Raw genomic sequence first — 16,019 nt, 5'->3', positions numbered from 1 at the left:
GCCTCTGCTCCCGTCGTGCGGAGCTCTGTCCTTAGCGCTGAAGTGTGTGTGGCTTCCCTTCGTCTAGTGGCTCGTCCAGCGGTGACGGCTGTCTCCTTTTATTCTCTGTACATGACTCGCTTTATTGTCCACTCACACGCAGACGGCATCGACCCGCCCACCGGTAGGATCGACCAATCATGAGACTACGTTTGCAAACGTAAGGCAGATCACGTGTTTTTACTAATGCATTGTCATTATTTACCTTTTGTGCTCTTTAAACATTACAGTCGAAAGAACAAGACGCATAACATTTTTAGCAAGTTCATTTTCAGTTTATCATGTCCTTTTTGTTGGCCAACACCAGGTGTAGTACATGAAGTGGCCGCTTGGTGGCACTGTTTATTCTTAAAAAAAAAAGACTCCCGCAAAGCACTGTCTTCTACAACTATACCGCATAATCCAAACGTATTCCTTTTTCTTTTTATATCATTATTTTTATACACTTCTGATGTCATGGGTGCAATCATTGTTTCAGAGCGGTCTCCACCGTGACACTCCCTTAGTTTTAATTCGCCACAGTCCCTTGATTCTATGAAAGGACACATTTTTGGAGGAGGAGGCAACGTGAGCTCTGACCTAAGGTGTTGGTGAGCGGGTGGAGGAGGCTGGAGGAGGACGGAGGCACAGTAACCAGAGCAGCAGGAGGAACAGATCCTTGTAACGGCGTTCCATGAGAAACCAGAGCTTCATCATATAACCACCAGTTTGTTCTCATGTGTTTAAAGATGTCCTCCTCACAATCACAGTACTTATCTCTCCTGTACAGACGTGAACATATGTATGTTTTAGATATATTTATACATTCTTTATCACAAATAAATTTCTACAATGTTTTTTTTTTTGCTAGTCCCAGCTTTATTTTTGAATGAAAACCACAAGTATGAAAACATTCACCATCGCTCAACGAAACAATCCAATGTAGCCGTCGAGCACGCCCTGCGTCACCACCTCCGTACATGAACCCATGGGGGGCGCTAGAGGGTGTGGCTCTACAGTTGTATTGTGGGTAATGTAGGCAGAATAGGTCAGTGGTCTGCACACCAGCTGCTCATCTCCGTCTCCTGATGAAATATGCAGAAGGTTTCTTGTACTTCAGACCTGATCTTACCCTGATCACCGTGTCCGTACTCTGGTGGACACCTGCAAGGCAAACAGAATCCTTTATTCCCTGGCTCACAAACTGACTTCAAGAGGTACGTATGGGTGCCACCACTAAAACAGACTTTAGAGGTAAGGTACGGGTGCCACCACTAAAACAGACTTTAGAGGTAAGGTACGGGTGCCACCACTAAAACAGACTTTAGAGGTGAATTGGGTGCCACCACTAAAACAGACTTTAGAGGTAAGGTACGGGTGCCACCCACTAAAACAGACTTTAGAGGTGAATCGGGTGCCACCACTAAAACAGACTTTAGAGGTGAATCGGGTGCCACCCATTAAAACAGACTTTAGAGGTGAATCGGGTGCCACCACTAAAACAGACTTTAGAGGTAAGGTACGGGTGCCACTACTAAAACAGACTTTAGAGGTGAATCGGGTGCCACCCATTAAAACAGACTTTAGAGGTGAATCGGGTGCAAAACAGACTTTAGAGGTGAATCGGGTGCCACCCATTAAAACAGACTTTAGAGGTGAATTAGGTGCCACCCATTAAAACAGACTTTTCGCGTGTGGGTGCTGGTGGGTGTCTCACCACCATCAGGTGTCCATTCTTGTCTTTGTACACTAGGGGCTCCGGGCCCGTGGTGAAGTCCACCGCTCCCTGCTTCCCCGACTTGATTTCAATCGTGATGCTGCGTATCAAAGCGAAGGGATTTAATAAAACATTAACGAGGGACACTCGGTAATGGCTGCAGGCGTCCTCTGAAATCCACCCCACTCACCTGCCCTTCACCACTTGGAAGGCATTTTGTTTGTTGGCCAGCATGCTGAGTTTGGTCAGAAACTCATAGAGGTGGTCACACTGGAACACCAGATCCCCCTGAAACAGCAGAGCCAACACACTTAGAACACACTGGACCTGTCTTCATGATGAGGGACTGACTAGCTCAGAGGTACAAGTTCAAACATGAAATGAATCAACCTGTCAAGCTGCCTTGATTTCCACTTGTACTACTACAACAAAAATACACAACGAAGAGTCTATACAAACAGCTTAGAAATACGTTGAAATCTATGAAAAAGAAGAGTTGATGGTTGAAAATGGATTATAGATGCAGAACATGAACCTGTATTCATAAAACAACCATGACATGTTGACATGGTTGCCGTGGTTTCTAGATGAACTCCAGAAGGAGCAGGAATACCTTCTGCTTGGCGTCTTCACAGCTGATGTGCAGCACGATGATGTCATCAGTGAGGTTGCTGACCGAGACGCCTGAAACGCAGCAGAGTGGACGATACTTCAAACATAAGATATGGAATACAAAAACTAAACCCGTCCAGCCACATCTCAGGGAGCGTGGGGTGGATCCAGAACCTTTCAGAGACGTGTAGACCACCCTCTGCTTGATCTTGGCCTCCTCCACCAGGTAGACGGCGCTCGTGGTCAGGAGGATCTGCCTCGGCCGCGGCTTGAAGCCCTTCCTGTCGTACTTCACCACCGGCACGCTGTACTGGAGAGAGAACACAGCGGGCACCTCAGCCCTCCTCCTCTGCTCCATCAGAGCACACACACAGCGACACGCTGACAGACGTCCTACCTTCACACGCTCGTTACGAATCATCTGCAGGACTTTCGGGTTGATGTCGGGTTCACCTGAAATAGGATGCGGTCTTCAGTGAGTGGGGGATAACAGAATGGCCATGCACTGAACTAAGCATCTTCTGTTTCTACTGACCGATCCTGGTGTCCAGGAACGACCGAGTGATGCTCTGCGGATAACTGTCCTTCTTGCCTTTGAAGATGGCACTGGTGACCACCTTCATCTGGAGCTGAGAACGTAGAGGATGGATCATTGAACCTACACCGGGTTGCCTCGTATCATCGTAATCAATACAGTGATTAACAATAGTTATAAGCCCTTTTATATTAAAGAAATGCTGCACAGGGATAAACACAGAACAGGACAAACAGAACAACTCCAACTGGAACCTCACTGGAACCTCACTGGAACCTCACTCCAGCTGAATGAATGCTCTCCTATGACCCAGTCTGTTGTGTGGGCCTGAGGAGGTCCAGGAAGGCCAAAGACAGGGAGCCAGCCACACCCCGTCCCTTAGAGCAGGAGCAGGTGGCTCTTCTCTGAAACGTCAGGTGGATTCGGTCTTCACCTGTCCTTTCTTCTGCTGGGAGATCCCTCTCACGTACTTCCTCACCATGAGGCGAGTGTGGATCTTCCGCAGCAGCTCCGAGGCCTAAACATGAACAGACATCAAAGGTGACCCAATGACTGCAGTGTATCTTCACAGCTGGGTGCCGCTGAACCAGCTCCAGGGCCTACCTCCTGACACACAGACGGCGCGTTGAGCCAGGTGGTTTTATCCAGGACCGTTTTGGGCAGCTTGAGTTTGAGGCGGTTCAGGTAGCTCTGTCTCACGAAGGCCAGGTATTCAGAGTTGTCTGTGGACCTGGCCTCGCCTCTATTGATAAAACCGTTGATGAATCTGAGTGGGAAGAGGAGAAGGTTTGAGAAGACCAGAGCGGACTGTCTCACGTGGGATTAGACTTGTTCTTGTTCCTTCTTACTTCTTAATGACCTTCACCGCCCAATCCCGTCTCTCCTCTTCCTTCCTGGCCTGAGCTGCCTTCCAGGCCGTATCCATCTGAAATGCTTTGGTACACAACAAACAACATGTATTAGGAACACGCCTCCTGTGACCAACATGTCAACATGTGGCCTAAGGGAGTGTCAGCATTTACCGGCCTCCTTCCTCTTCTTTAACTCTCCTTTGGCCTTGTAGCCTCGGTATTTGCCCTGGAGCTTCGTGGCTGCAACGCCACAGAGTTGTGTTAAAGATACCACAACACTGATACAATAATCACCACAACAACAACAACACACGTTGTTCTCAACCAGGACTCCCTCTCACCTAGCTCATGCTTACACCTTTCAAAGGCGTCCTCTGTGGCGTACAGAGTCTTGGGATGACGGATGAATATCTTGGTTCTGTAGAGAGGAGGGACAGCGACGTTATCTCCGCATGAACCTTGCTGATCCGAGATCAGTGAAGGTTAAAGGGCAGGCCATTCATTTTAAAAGCATCTTTTGGTAAATGTGTTGAAATTCTCTTTACACCCGACAGCAATCAATCAATCAAATGATCTGAAGAAAAGCTCAAACATCTGGTGTCTCTCGCTGCCTTTAAAAGCCTGTCCAATCATTTCAAAGAATTAAATAATAGGATGGCTTACCTGCCTGTCTACCTGACTGTCTACCTTCTCATTGGGCAGGACAGTGTCCCACTCGGCTAGGCAGACCTGTTGTTAATCTAGCCACAGGGAGGCCTGAGTGATGGGTCTAATCTTCTCGTTGGATACTTTCAAAATACATCTGACTGGTTTCTCTCAATGGCTTGCCCTAGCTTTAAGAGTGAGGTTAAGGTAAGGGGAGCAGGCTCTCTCACCGTCCCATCTTGTACTCGTAGGGCATGTAGCCCAGGTGTTGCACCAGCACCTGCACGCCGTCCATGGGCAGCCCCGCCCAGTGAGGCCAGGTGGCCGGACACATGGCCTTGTACCTGGGGGCAGACGTCACAGCGTGGGTACAGGTGACCCCCCTGTCCCCTATTGGGGACACATGGCCTTGTACCTGGGGGCAGACGTCACAGCGTGGGTACAGGTGACCCCCCTGTCCCCTATTGGGGACACATGGCCTTGTACCTGGGGGCAGACGTCACAGCGTGGGTACAGGTGACCCCCCTGTCCCCTATCGGGGGATGTGCACCTCTAACACAACACTGCCGTCCGTCAGGTCAAGCCCATTTGGTTTCTATTGCCCTTAATCCCAGTTGGTCTCATAGGGCCTCAACCCTCACATGAAGCCCTGACCCTGAGCTCTCTGAACGCTGAAGGAGGACCTCCCCTCAACCCCGAGGAAGAAACCATGAGACCCCAGAAGAGAGGGGGGGGGGGGGCCACCGCTCGCCTCAGGTATCTGGAGTACCTCCAGTGTGTCAACACTTCTGATGTGATCTCCGGCTGTGTGTTGCATGTGTGAAAGGGGCGACTTATTGTTATCTGGCCCATTAAAAGAGCCTACCTCTAAAGGAGCTTCAGCGCTAAAGGAGCGGTGTGTTAGCGCTGAAGCTACCTCTGTAAGAAGACTAAAGGAGCAGTGTGTTAGCGCTGAAGCTACCTCTGTAAGAAGACTAAAGGAGCAGTGTGTTAGCGCTGAAGCTACCTCGGTAAGAAGACTAAAGGAGCAGTGTGTTAGCGCTGAAGCTACCTCTGTAAGAAGACTAAAGCAGCGGTTAGTTAGCGCTGAAGCTACCTCTGTAAGAAGACTAAAGGAGCAGTGTGTTAGCGCTGAAGCTACCTCTGTAAGAAGACTAAAGGAGCAGTGTGTTAGCGCTGAAGCTACCTCTGTAAGAAGACTAAAGGAGCGGTGTGTTAGCGCTGAAGCTACCCCGGTAAGAAGACTAAAGGAGCAGTGTGTTAGCGCTGAAGCTACCTCTGTAAGAAGACTAAAGGAGCGGTTTGTTAGCACTGAAGCTACCTCTGTAAGAAGACTAAAGGAGCATTGTGTTAGCGCTGAAGCTACCTCTGTAAGAAGACTAAAGGAGCAGTGTGTTAGCGCTGAAGCTACCTCTGTAAGAAGACTAAAGGAGCAGTGTGTTAGCGTTGAAGCTACCTCTGTAAGAAGACTAAAGGAGCAGTGTGTTAGCGCTGAAGCTACCTCTGTAAGAAGACTAAAGGAGCGATGTGTTAGCGCTGAAGCTACCTATGTAAGAAGACTAAAGGAGCATTGTGTTAGCGCTGAAGCTACCTCTGTAAGAAGACTAAAGGAGCGGTGTGTTAGCGCTGAAGCTACCTCTGTAAGAAGACTAAAGGAGCGGTTTGTTAGTGCTGAAGCTACCTCTGTAAGAAGACTAAAGGAGCAGTGTGTTAGCGCTGAAGCTACCTCTGTAAGAAGACTAAAGGAGCAGTGTGTTAGCGCTGAAGCTACCTCTGTAAGAAGACTAAAGGAGCAGTGTGTTAGCGCTGAAGCTACCTCTGTAAGAAGACTAAAGGAGCAGTGTGTTAGCGCTGAAGCTACCTCTGTAAGAAGACTAAAGGAGCAGTGTGTTAGCGCTGAAGCTACCTCTGTAAGAAGACTAAAGGAGCAGTGTGTTAGCGCTGAAGCTACCTCTGTAAGAAGACTTCGTAGCGCCGGCGGTAAGCGAACCCCGCCCGTCGGACCCTCAGGTGCTCCATCAGGCCCAGGTACTTCACCTGGTGGCGGACCAGAGCCTCGTCCAGCACGCCTGGAGGGGGAGGGGTGTGTGTGTGTGTGTGTGTGTGTGTGTGTGTGTGTGTGTGTGTGTGTGTGTGTGTGTGTGTGTGTGTGTGTGTGTGTGTGAAAACATTGATATATTAGTACCATAAGACCATGTTGCTTTCAGGACTGTACCGACTGTGAACCGATCTGAAGGTTGTTGGTTTGAATCCTAATGAATCAGACGACAGTAAAGTCTGGTGGCTGTCTGGGTAAACGGGGCACTTCACTTTGTTTCGTTTCAAATTGTTTTCGACCAATCATGTTGCTGGCGGGGACAACTCAACTCGACCCACTGTAGTAAACTGTAAAAAGAGTTTCAGCAGCATGAAGAAAAACACTTCTTAACCCCTCTAACAGCTAAAACACTTCTTAAGCCCTCTAACAGCTCGGCTAGTGAGCGTAAAGCAGACCTCCAGCTCTTGGGTTCTGTCCCCGGCGCTGAGCGGTCTGTGTGGTTCTCCCCAGAGGTTCTGCTCACCCCAATAGAACCCAGCAGAGCGGATGTGTTCACACATTACCTGGCTTCTTGGACTCGTTGGATTTGAGGCAGCGGACGTACCAGGCGTCTTTAGCCAGGAGGCTCTCCGTCAGCTGCAGGAGGCTGCTCTTGAACTGGGTCGCCACCTACACACATACACACACGCACACGCACACACGCACACACACACACACACACACACACACACACAGACACACACACACACACACACACGCACATGCACGTGCACACACAGACACACATGCATGCACATGTACACACAGACACACATGCATGCACACACACACACACACACACACACACACACACACACACACACACACACACACACACACACACACACACACACACACACACACTGCGGCTCATGACCCCTTACAGCCCACCTGTCAGATCCATGTCCTGAGTGACTGGCGTGGGGATGTTTCAGTTACTGATTGTTGAATAATTGAGGTTGAAAGAAGAGGTTTGCAGGAGGACTCACCGTCTCCGGGCGGCGACGGCTCTCTGAGTCGGCGCTGGAGAAGACCTCCCTGACAATGGCGTTCTTCGACTGGCCCATCAGCTGCACCCAAAGACAAACAGCAGTCATGAAACATGTACTCATGCTCAGTGTTCCCCTCCTCTCCCCGACGCAGCGGCATCCTTAAGGTGAGCCGGCCCGGGTCACATCTTCAGCGACTCGCTCTTGTATAATTCACTGAGTCGACAGCGGGGTGAATAATTCAGGGTGTCACTGAAAGGAATCCCCTGTCAAGGTTCATTCCTGAGCTCACGTGGCGGTGGGGGAGACGACGACTCACGTCCTTGATGTTCTTGTACAGCAGGTCGTTGTTCTTGTCCAGGAACCCTGGGAGCAGGAGGCCAAAGGTCAGTGGCGGTGCTACGTGTGTGGAGATACGTCTCATGTAGCCGCAACAATAAATGGAAACATACTGTATCTATACAGTATGTTTCATATACATACATACTGTATCTATACAGCATGTTTCATATACATACATACTGTATCTATACAGTATGTTTCTTTGTTTTTGCTTTGTTTTTTTTGTCATTTCTGCTACTCATTGTGTGTATATAGACATTTATATTGCTCCTTATATCTATCCCACGACGCAGTAGGTATCTCTCTGTATGTTGTGTAACGGTCTCTCCTGCCCACGACGCAGTAGGTATCTCTCTGTATGTTGTGTGTGACGGTCTCTCCTACCCACGACGCAGTAGGTGACCTCTCCGGCGTAGTGCAGCAGGCGGAAGTCTCCCCTGTCGAGGGTCTTTCGGGTGGTGATGTTGGCCAGCCGGTGTCTGTGAGGCAGCAGAAGCAGACAGACGGGTGAGAGGGTGGAGGAGCTTCAGACAGTCCCTGGTGGAGTTCCACTCACGTCACGAAGTGGGGGTGGTCTCCCATCTTCTCCTCCAGTCTCTCCAGGAAGGTGAGGTCCGTGGCATCGCCCGGTCGGAGGCACTCCTCATCCTGAACACAACGCTACCATCAGCCGTCCTCCAGACAGAGCACCACTGTGTGCACTGGTGCACCGTTTGTACATATGGTGTCCAGGGGGTTAACCACACACCCAGTCCTCCCAGTCCTCCCAGTCCTCACCAGTATGGAGATGATGCCTCTGTGTCTCTCCTCCACCAGGTCACAAATGATGTTGTTGTTGAAGAACTGGACGGGCTCCCACTGGACAGACACATGGTACCAGTACCAGACCAGTACAGACACAGGGTGTCAATCCAGTACCAGACCAGTACAGACACAGGGTGTCAGCCCAGTACCAGACCAGTACAGACACAGGGTGTCATCCAGTACCAGACCAGTACAGACACATGGTATCAGCCCAGTACCAGACCAGTACAGACACAGGGTGTCAGCCCAGTACCAGACCAGTACAGACACAGGGTGTCATCCAGTACCAGACCAGTACAGACACATGGTGTCAGCCCAGTACCAGACCAGTACAGACACAGGGTGTCATCCAGTACTAGACCAGTACAGACACATGGTGTCAGCCCAGTACCATACCAGTACAGACACAGGGTGTCATCCAGTACCAGACCAGTACAGTACAGACACATGGAGTCAGTCCAGTACCAGACCAGTACAGACACAGGGTGTCAGTCCAGTACCAGACCAGTACAGACACATGGTGTCAGTCCAGTACCAGACCAGTACAGTACAGACACATGGAGAGAGTACTTGGTATTGTGGACCATGGATGTGGCGTGCAGGACCAGGCTTACCTCGATGCCCTCAGCCTGGTACTCCTCCTGCTCAGACTTGAGGGTGAGCTGGATGAAGAGCTGCTGCAGCTTCTCGTTGCAGTAGTTTATACAGAACTGTTCAAAACTGAGAGCAGAGTTACAGCAGAGAGTAAAGTACTCCCACACAACAAGAGCTTCCAGTGTGCATGGAAGTGGAATGATTAAAGAATTAAATTAAATGTCTAACTTTATATTACAAATGAATAGGACCTACCTATTTACATAGAACACCTCAAACCCATATATGTCCAGTAATCCTATAACCATCATCCTTGTGTCGTCCTGCCACAGAAAAAGCAAACAAAGACAAACTTGTATTATAACCAAAGCGTACCAGTATGAGCGTGTCCCTCGTCCTCCTCAGCCTCGTCTGCTCACCTTGTTCTCCATGGACCCGTTGATCTGCCGGACCAGCCAGGTGAAGGTGCGGCCATACATGGCCTTGGCCAGGGCGTCCCTCACGTAGATGGCGTGGTCGATGGTAAACGGGCTGAGAACCTTCAGAGGGACAGCAGGACACAGGTCTTAACGCATGTGAAATGTTACACTTTGATCTTTGCTTTCATTTGACTCTCGGAGGAAAGGCTGGATGTTAATCATACCGATATGGTTTGAACTCCTGATGATTCCTAACCATTGCTCATGATTACCTGATCATGTTGGGCTCTGATCTTCCGATAAGTAAGGCCCTCCTGCAGGGTCTGTGCATTCACCCCGAGCAGCTGCAGGGCGAGAAAGGTTTGGGTCATGATGGACAGTTCCTGCAGCCTCACAGAGAAGGTACCAAAGAGATGGACCTGGAGGCCCGAGGTCTTACTGTGGAAACCCAGCGCAGCTCCGTGTTGTTGTTCAGGCTGGCGTTCCCTCGGCTGTCCGGGTCAAACTCCACATTCCCCAGGTGAAGGACACTCGCGACCACTCCAAACAAGTCCTGGAACATAAGGATCTCAAACGAATGAGGAACATCTTAACATCTCAAAGGGTTCAGAAGGAACCCTCTGGCTCTGCAAGGGAGTCATGATGGATTATGTTGCGTGTGTGCTGCTTATGTGTGTGCAGTTATTATTGTATGTAGTTAGTTAAGTAACATAAAACATAGTTAAGTAGTATGAAGTAAGTAGAATGTGTTGTGTGATTTTCAGGTACCAGTGCATAAAGGTGATGATAATGTAGAAGGTACAGTATGACATAACATGGGAATGTTAGATAGTGTTCTTTGTCGTCGGTAAAGAAACATACCGTCCGGTCACCCTCGCTGACCTCTATGACCTTCAGGGCATTCTTCACCGTCTTCCAGTCATTCTTGTCGTTTATGGAGGTCATAATGGCACATTCACCCTTTCACAGAACAAACACCAAAACATGGTACACATTATGGTCAATAAATGGACTGCATTTATATCGCGCTCCTGCAACCCATGATGGCCACTCAAAGAAATTTCCCCACAGTCACCCATTCATCAACGGCGGTGTCAAACCTGTAAGGCAGAAGCCAGCTTGTCGGGAACAGTCAAGGTGAGGAGCCATCCTCAAGGATACCTCAACACTCGAACCAGCAACCTGCCACCACTACTCCATCACTATGTATATACCACTACTCTTCACACCTGATAGACAGGAGGCTGCACCCTGAATCACTGGGACCTGAGTGAACCAAACATAACCAAACGTCCGGTCACACTTACTTGCGTGAGATAGTTGTAGTACAGGCAGTCTCTCTCAAGACCGAGTTGTTTCAGAAGGTCTTCCTCTCCTCCCTCCACCAGCTGGTAGAAGATGTGGAAGTTCCTCTCGCCGTGATTCTGATGGACCACCCGGGACTTCTCCAGCAGGTAGTTGAGGATGTGTCCGCCCAGCGCTTCTCCCTGGGGATCAGAGCACAACTCAGACCAATCAGGACCTGCACTGCTGGGTCGGGGCGTTGCTGACTTTAGAAAGCCCTGATAAACGAAACCTACTGTAACTGTCCGCACTCCCACTACCCATAAAACATGGTCTTACTAACCTTGTATCTCTGACTTCTAGAGCTATTCTGCACTCTCTCCAGTTGTTTCATTACAAGGAGCTAGTCCCATTGTGAGTGCATGCTGCTCAGCCTCACTCGTGGCTTTGGATAAAAGCGTCTGCTAAATGAATGTAAATGTGTTATTGATGACGGCTTCTTCTGTAGGCCTCCTCCCCACCTCGCTGTTGAACTGGATGTCCATGTACTTCCCAAAGCGACTGGAGTTGTCGTTCTTCAGAGTCTTGGCGTTGCCAAAGGCCTGCGGAGAGGTTCATAGAGATGGTGAGGGATGCACGGAGATCAGAGCACATGGATGATAAGATACTGTACAATACGATATATAAATCATATGATATATTGTACATTCTGTGACACGTTATGAAATGAGATGAGATGATACGATATGATAACATATGACATCATATCTTCAACCTCGTATCATCTAGATGATCGGACCTCCAGGACGGGGTTGGACATGAGCATCTTGTCCCTGACGGAGGTGAGCAGAGCCGTCTCGGGGCAGCACACGGCGTAGTACTGCAGGATCTTCTTGGACGCCTCCGTCTTGCCGGCGCCACTCTCCCCGGAGATGAGGATGAAGTGGTTGTTGAGCTCCAGCAGCATGGCGTGGTACACTGTGTCGGCCAGGGCGAAGCTGAGCGGACAGGGGGGGGGACAGGGGGACAGGGGGGGTCACATGGGGACAGGGGGGGAAAGGGGGGGTCACAGGGGGACAGGGGGGGTCAGGGGGGGTCACAGGGGGACAGGGGGGGTCAGGGGGGGACAGGGGGGGACAGGGGGACAGGGGGGGTCAGGGGGGGGACAGGGGGTCACAGGGGGACAGGGGGGGCACATGGGGACAGGGGGGGACAGGGGGGGCACATGGGGATGGGGGGGTCACATGGGGATGGGGGGTCACATGGGGATGGGGGGTCACATGGGGACAGGGGGGGTCACATGGGGATGGGGGGTCACATGGGGACAGGGGGGGTCACATGGGGATGGGGGGTCACATGGGGACAGGGGGGGTCACATGGGGATGGGGGGTCACATGGGGATGGGGGTCACATGGGGATGGGGGGTCACATGGGGACAGGGGGGTCACATGGGGATGGGGGGTCACATGGGGATGGGGGGTCACATGGGGACAGGGGGGTCACATGGGGATGGGGGGTCACATGGGGATGGGGGGTCACATGGGGATGGGGTACGGGGGGTCCCATGGTCAGCGGTAAGCCACACGGCTCATAGAGCTCTGAAGTAAGACTCAGGCCATGCTTCACTCACAACGATAAGATAAGATAAGATAAGATAACACTTTACTAATCCCAGAAACATAGCTCTGTTATTATGTAGGAGTTATATTTGATATCATTTAATAATATGTAACATAGTTTATACAGCTACTCACATGTGTGGGGGGAGTTCAAAGAAGTTGACGCCCATGTACAGATCCATCTGTTTGGAGTTGTAAATGTCGAGGTCCTTGTAGGGGTTCACTGACACCACCAGGGTGCCGATGTAGGTCTGCAGAAACAGACACAGGAGAGGATCAGATGTACATACGCATATGTACACTTTGATGGATGTTTGTGGAAAAATGCCAACTATTAACTTAATGTTTGTATTGGAATTAAGGGAACTAATGCCAAATGACAGCCGGGTTAGGGTTAGCTGTGATTCTACTGTGAAAAGTTTTACAGTGTACATATAACCATATAACCTTAGACGCCAGGGATGGCTGAAAATTGTGCTGGCGCATATGGGAAGTGATTTGGTTTAATCGTAGCAAATCAGGAAGAGACTTTCACCTCCTACGGTCTCACAGCGGAGTCACTTTGTCTGGTGTTGAACACGATGCTACAGATATGGATTGGTGTTGCACTGTGAATATGTAACTTGCTGTATGATCTTCTATTCATAGTGCAGAGGCCTGTACTATACGCAGGTTTGATTTGTAATACAGAGTGTGACTCACGTAGATGAGGTCCTTATCGAAGCGTTTCTTCAGGTTGTCCATGAAGGCTGTGTCCGTGGTCTCGTCCAGGAGGACGAAGTCCTGGATGCCCACCTTGTCCCGGGCGATCAGCGCCCCCTCCATGTTCAGTATTCCCTGGAAAACAGTCAGGAACCAGTCAGGAAGCAGTCAGGAACCAGTCAGGAAGCAGTCAGTCAGGAAGCAGTCAGGAACCAGACAGGAAGCAGTCAGGAAGCAGTCAGGAAGCAGTCAGGAACCAGACAGGAAGCAGTCAGGAAGCAGTCAGGAAGCAGTCAGGAACCAGACAGGAAGCAGTCAGGAACCAGACAGGAACCAGTCAGGAAGCAGTCAGGAAGCAGTCAGGAACCAGACAGGAAGCAGTCAGGAAGCAGTCAGGAGCCAGTCAGTCAGGAACCAGTCAGGAACCAGACAGGAAGCAGTCAGGAAGCAGTCAGGAGCCAGTCAGTCAGGAACCAGACAGGAAGCAGTCAGGAAGCAGACAGGAAGCAGAAGGGATCGAGTCAGGAACCAGTCAGGAACCAGACAGGAACCAGTCAGGAACCAGTCATAAACCAGGTCTCCAAATCTCCAAAGCCGTTTCTCAATTCGCGTTCTCGTGTGTTCTCGTGTACTTGCGTTCTCGATAAACGTCATCAGTGGTAGCCCAAGCACTGTTCCAATTCCAAGTACGCGAGTATGCGAGTACTGTCGTAAAACCCGGAAGTGTTCTCGATGCGTTCTCGATGGGGCCGTTCTACCGAGGATGCGTCGGAGGTGACTTGTGTGGACTTGGGACCGTTAAATATCCCAGAATGCATCATCGAGTCCGCTGCTGTTCCAATTGCAGGTGCTTACTCGCGTTCTCGGAAGTCTGTACTTGAAAGTCCGGACTTGCCAAGTACGTACTTCCAAATCCGCAAGAACGTAGTCCGCGTACTTGGTATTGAGAAACGGCTCAAGTCTCACTGTCCCATCTCTCCCCCTTCTCTGATTATTTGACTCGCTGTCCCTGTTTGTCGTATCTCTTTGTCCTCACTCACCTGTCCCTCATCAACATTCCGCTCCTTGTGTATTTAGTCAGTGTGTTTCCTCTGTGCCACTTCGTCTTTGTTTCTCTGTATCAAGCGTCCCGGCGTTTACTCCCGGCTACGCCTTTGCCTTCTCCCTGCCGGATTGTTTGCCTGAGCTCCAACTGATTAGCCGTGTACCGACCTATCTCCTAGTGAAGACCATTCTTTCTACCCAGACTTCTGCCGCCTGAGTTGTGCTTTTCAGTCCTATTTTCTCTGCCTCTCACCCAGCCGTTACACACAGGTTCCTTCCTGAACTCTAAGTTACCATATTGCAGAATTGCCTTCCTTGCTCATAGAATGTTTTGCCTCTTCATCACATTTTTCCCCTCATGGAGCAATACCAATAATAGAAAATACAAATAACACAATAACGGGGTTTGAGATTCCCAGCCGTGTGTTTGGAGCGATGTTGTTCCAGGAACGCTCCCCTCACTAGGGAAGATCCAGAGATCAGAGAGCAGTCGGGGGGGCGGGGGGGCAACAACATGGCCCTGGTGGCTCCTGGGGGCCCCGGGTTCTCCGGGCCCTCACGGCTTGGCGGGCCGGGCGAGCAGACGGTACACAGAGGGCGTACGGGGCCGAGATAAGCCCTCGCCAGAGCGGACACTCAGCACAACACAAGGGAGGGCGACAGCGGCACATTTTAAGAAGCATAGTGGGAGAGAATCCACCGGGCAGCATTCTCACCAACACCCGACCTAAGGTTGTCACCGCTTTTGTTGGTTTTGCTCCCTCGCTCTCTCGCTCTCTCTCTCGCTCTCTCAGTCTCTCTCTGTCTCTCTCTCTCTCTCTGTCTCTCTGTCTCTCTCTCCTTTGGAAGTAGAAACCCTTTGATTCTCAACTCTCTCTGTAAGAAAAAAAAACATTTTAAAAAGATAATCCATTGGATCTAATTGACACAAAGCCCCTGGCCCGCCCTCCCCCCGCCCTCCCCCCGCCCTCCCCCCGCCCTCCCCCGCCCCCCCCCACCCCCCCCTCCCTCCCCCGGCCCTCGTCCCTTCTGAGAAAGGCCGGGTGTTTTGTCCTGTAAATACCGCGGAGCAGAGACAAAAAAGAGGTTTTTAAAATGCAGTCTACAATCCATTACACATATTCACCCTGCATATCCATTCAGTAATTATTCATTAGAAAACATTTAACGTCAGACTGCATTTCACACTAGGCAGTTGAAACACAATGGAGGAGATTTGGCCTATTTTGGGGTGAGGAGGAGAGGGGGGAGGGGGGTGAGGGCAAAGGGGGGAGGGCGGTGGGGTTGTGCAACGAGGAAGGGTGAGGGGAGAGGGTGAGCGGATGAGGGGGGAGGGCGAGGGGGGAGGGTGAGGGGGGAGGTATTTGTCTGATCTGAGAACCTCTGAAATGGGGCCGTCTTGAGACAACAGCCTTGGTGTGCTAACGGTCTGCGGCGGAGGCCCCGGGGCCAACAATAGAGTCTTGTTTCGAGCCATCCTCCTCTGTCATTTGGACTTCATTACTTCTGCTCCCCCCATGGAAGGAAGGAGGGAGGAGGAGGAGGACGGTCGCATGAGATATATTATCACTCACACACACACACAGTGCTCTCCCCCTTCTCCCCCACAAGGCCCCTCACCCACCAGTGTGTGTACCCCACCAATAACCCCCACGACCCCCTCTCCACAGCCCCCCCCCCCTCCCTCACCTAACTTTAAGCCAATGAGACAGGTGGACAATCTCATTGAGGGCTGGTCAGGCGGGTCTGGGCGGTGGCCTGGAGTGG

The 16,019-nt window shown here is 50.8% G+C and overlaps 1 protein-coding gene across 1 annotated transcript; it reads right to left on the bottom strand.

Annotated features, from left to right (window-relative positions):
* Positions 1-1,067: 1,067 nt before the first annotated feature.
* myo1ha (myosin IHa) lies at positions 1,068-13,340 on the bottom strand (the record flags this gene model as incomplete). The annotated part of the gene is made up of 31 exons (XM_084468950.1): positions 13,209-13,340; positions 12,642-12,757; positions 11,687-11,885; positions 11,409-11,489; positions 10,911-11,090; positions 10,465-10,563; positions 10,043-10,156; positions 9,876-9,947; positions 9,604-9,723; positions 9,440-9,507; positions 9,205-9,310; positions 8,564-8,644; positions 8,343-8,434; positions 8,171-8,265; positions 7,764-7,810; positions 7,445-7,525; positions 6,980-7,085; positions 6,330-6,447; positions 4,609-4,722; positions 4,075-4,151; positions 3,905-3,973; positions 3,731-3,815; positions 3,486-3,648; positions 3,316-3,399; positions 2,883-2,976; positions 2,745-2,800; positions 2,522-2,657; positions 2,349-2,419; positions 1,926-2,023; positions 1,704-1,835; positions 1,068-1,182 (listed from the first exon to the last, which is right to left on the bottom strand). The coding sequence occupies exons 1-31, from the start codon at positions 13,329-13,331 to the stop codon at positions 1,068-1,070; spliced, it is 3,192 nt and encodes a 1,063-aa protein (XP_084325076.1). The 5' UTR covers positions 13,332-13,340.
* Positions 13,341-16,019: the final 2,679 nt, after the last annotated feature.

The sequence above is a fragment of the Micromesistius poutassou genome, assembly GCF_964030765.1.
Source record: "Micromesistius poutassou genome assembly, chromosome: 5".
In the NCBI taxonomy this organism is placed as follows: Eukaryota; Metazoa; Chordata; class Actinopteri; order Gadiformes; family Gadidae; genus Micromesistius; species Micromesistius poutassou.
This window is presented reverse-complemented; position numbering and strand designations above follow the sequence as displayed.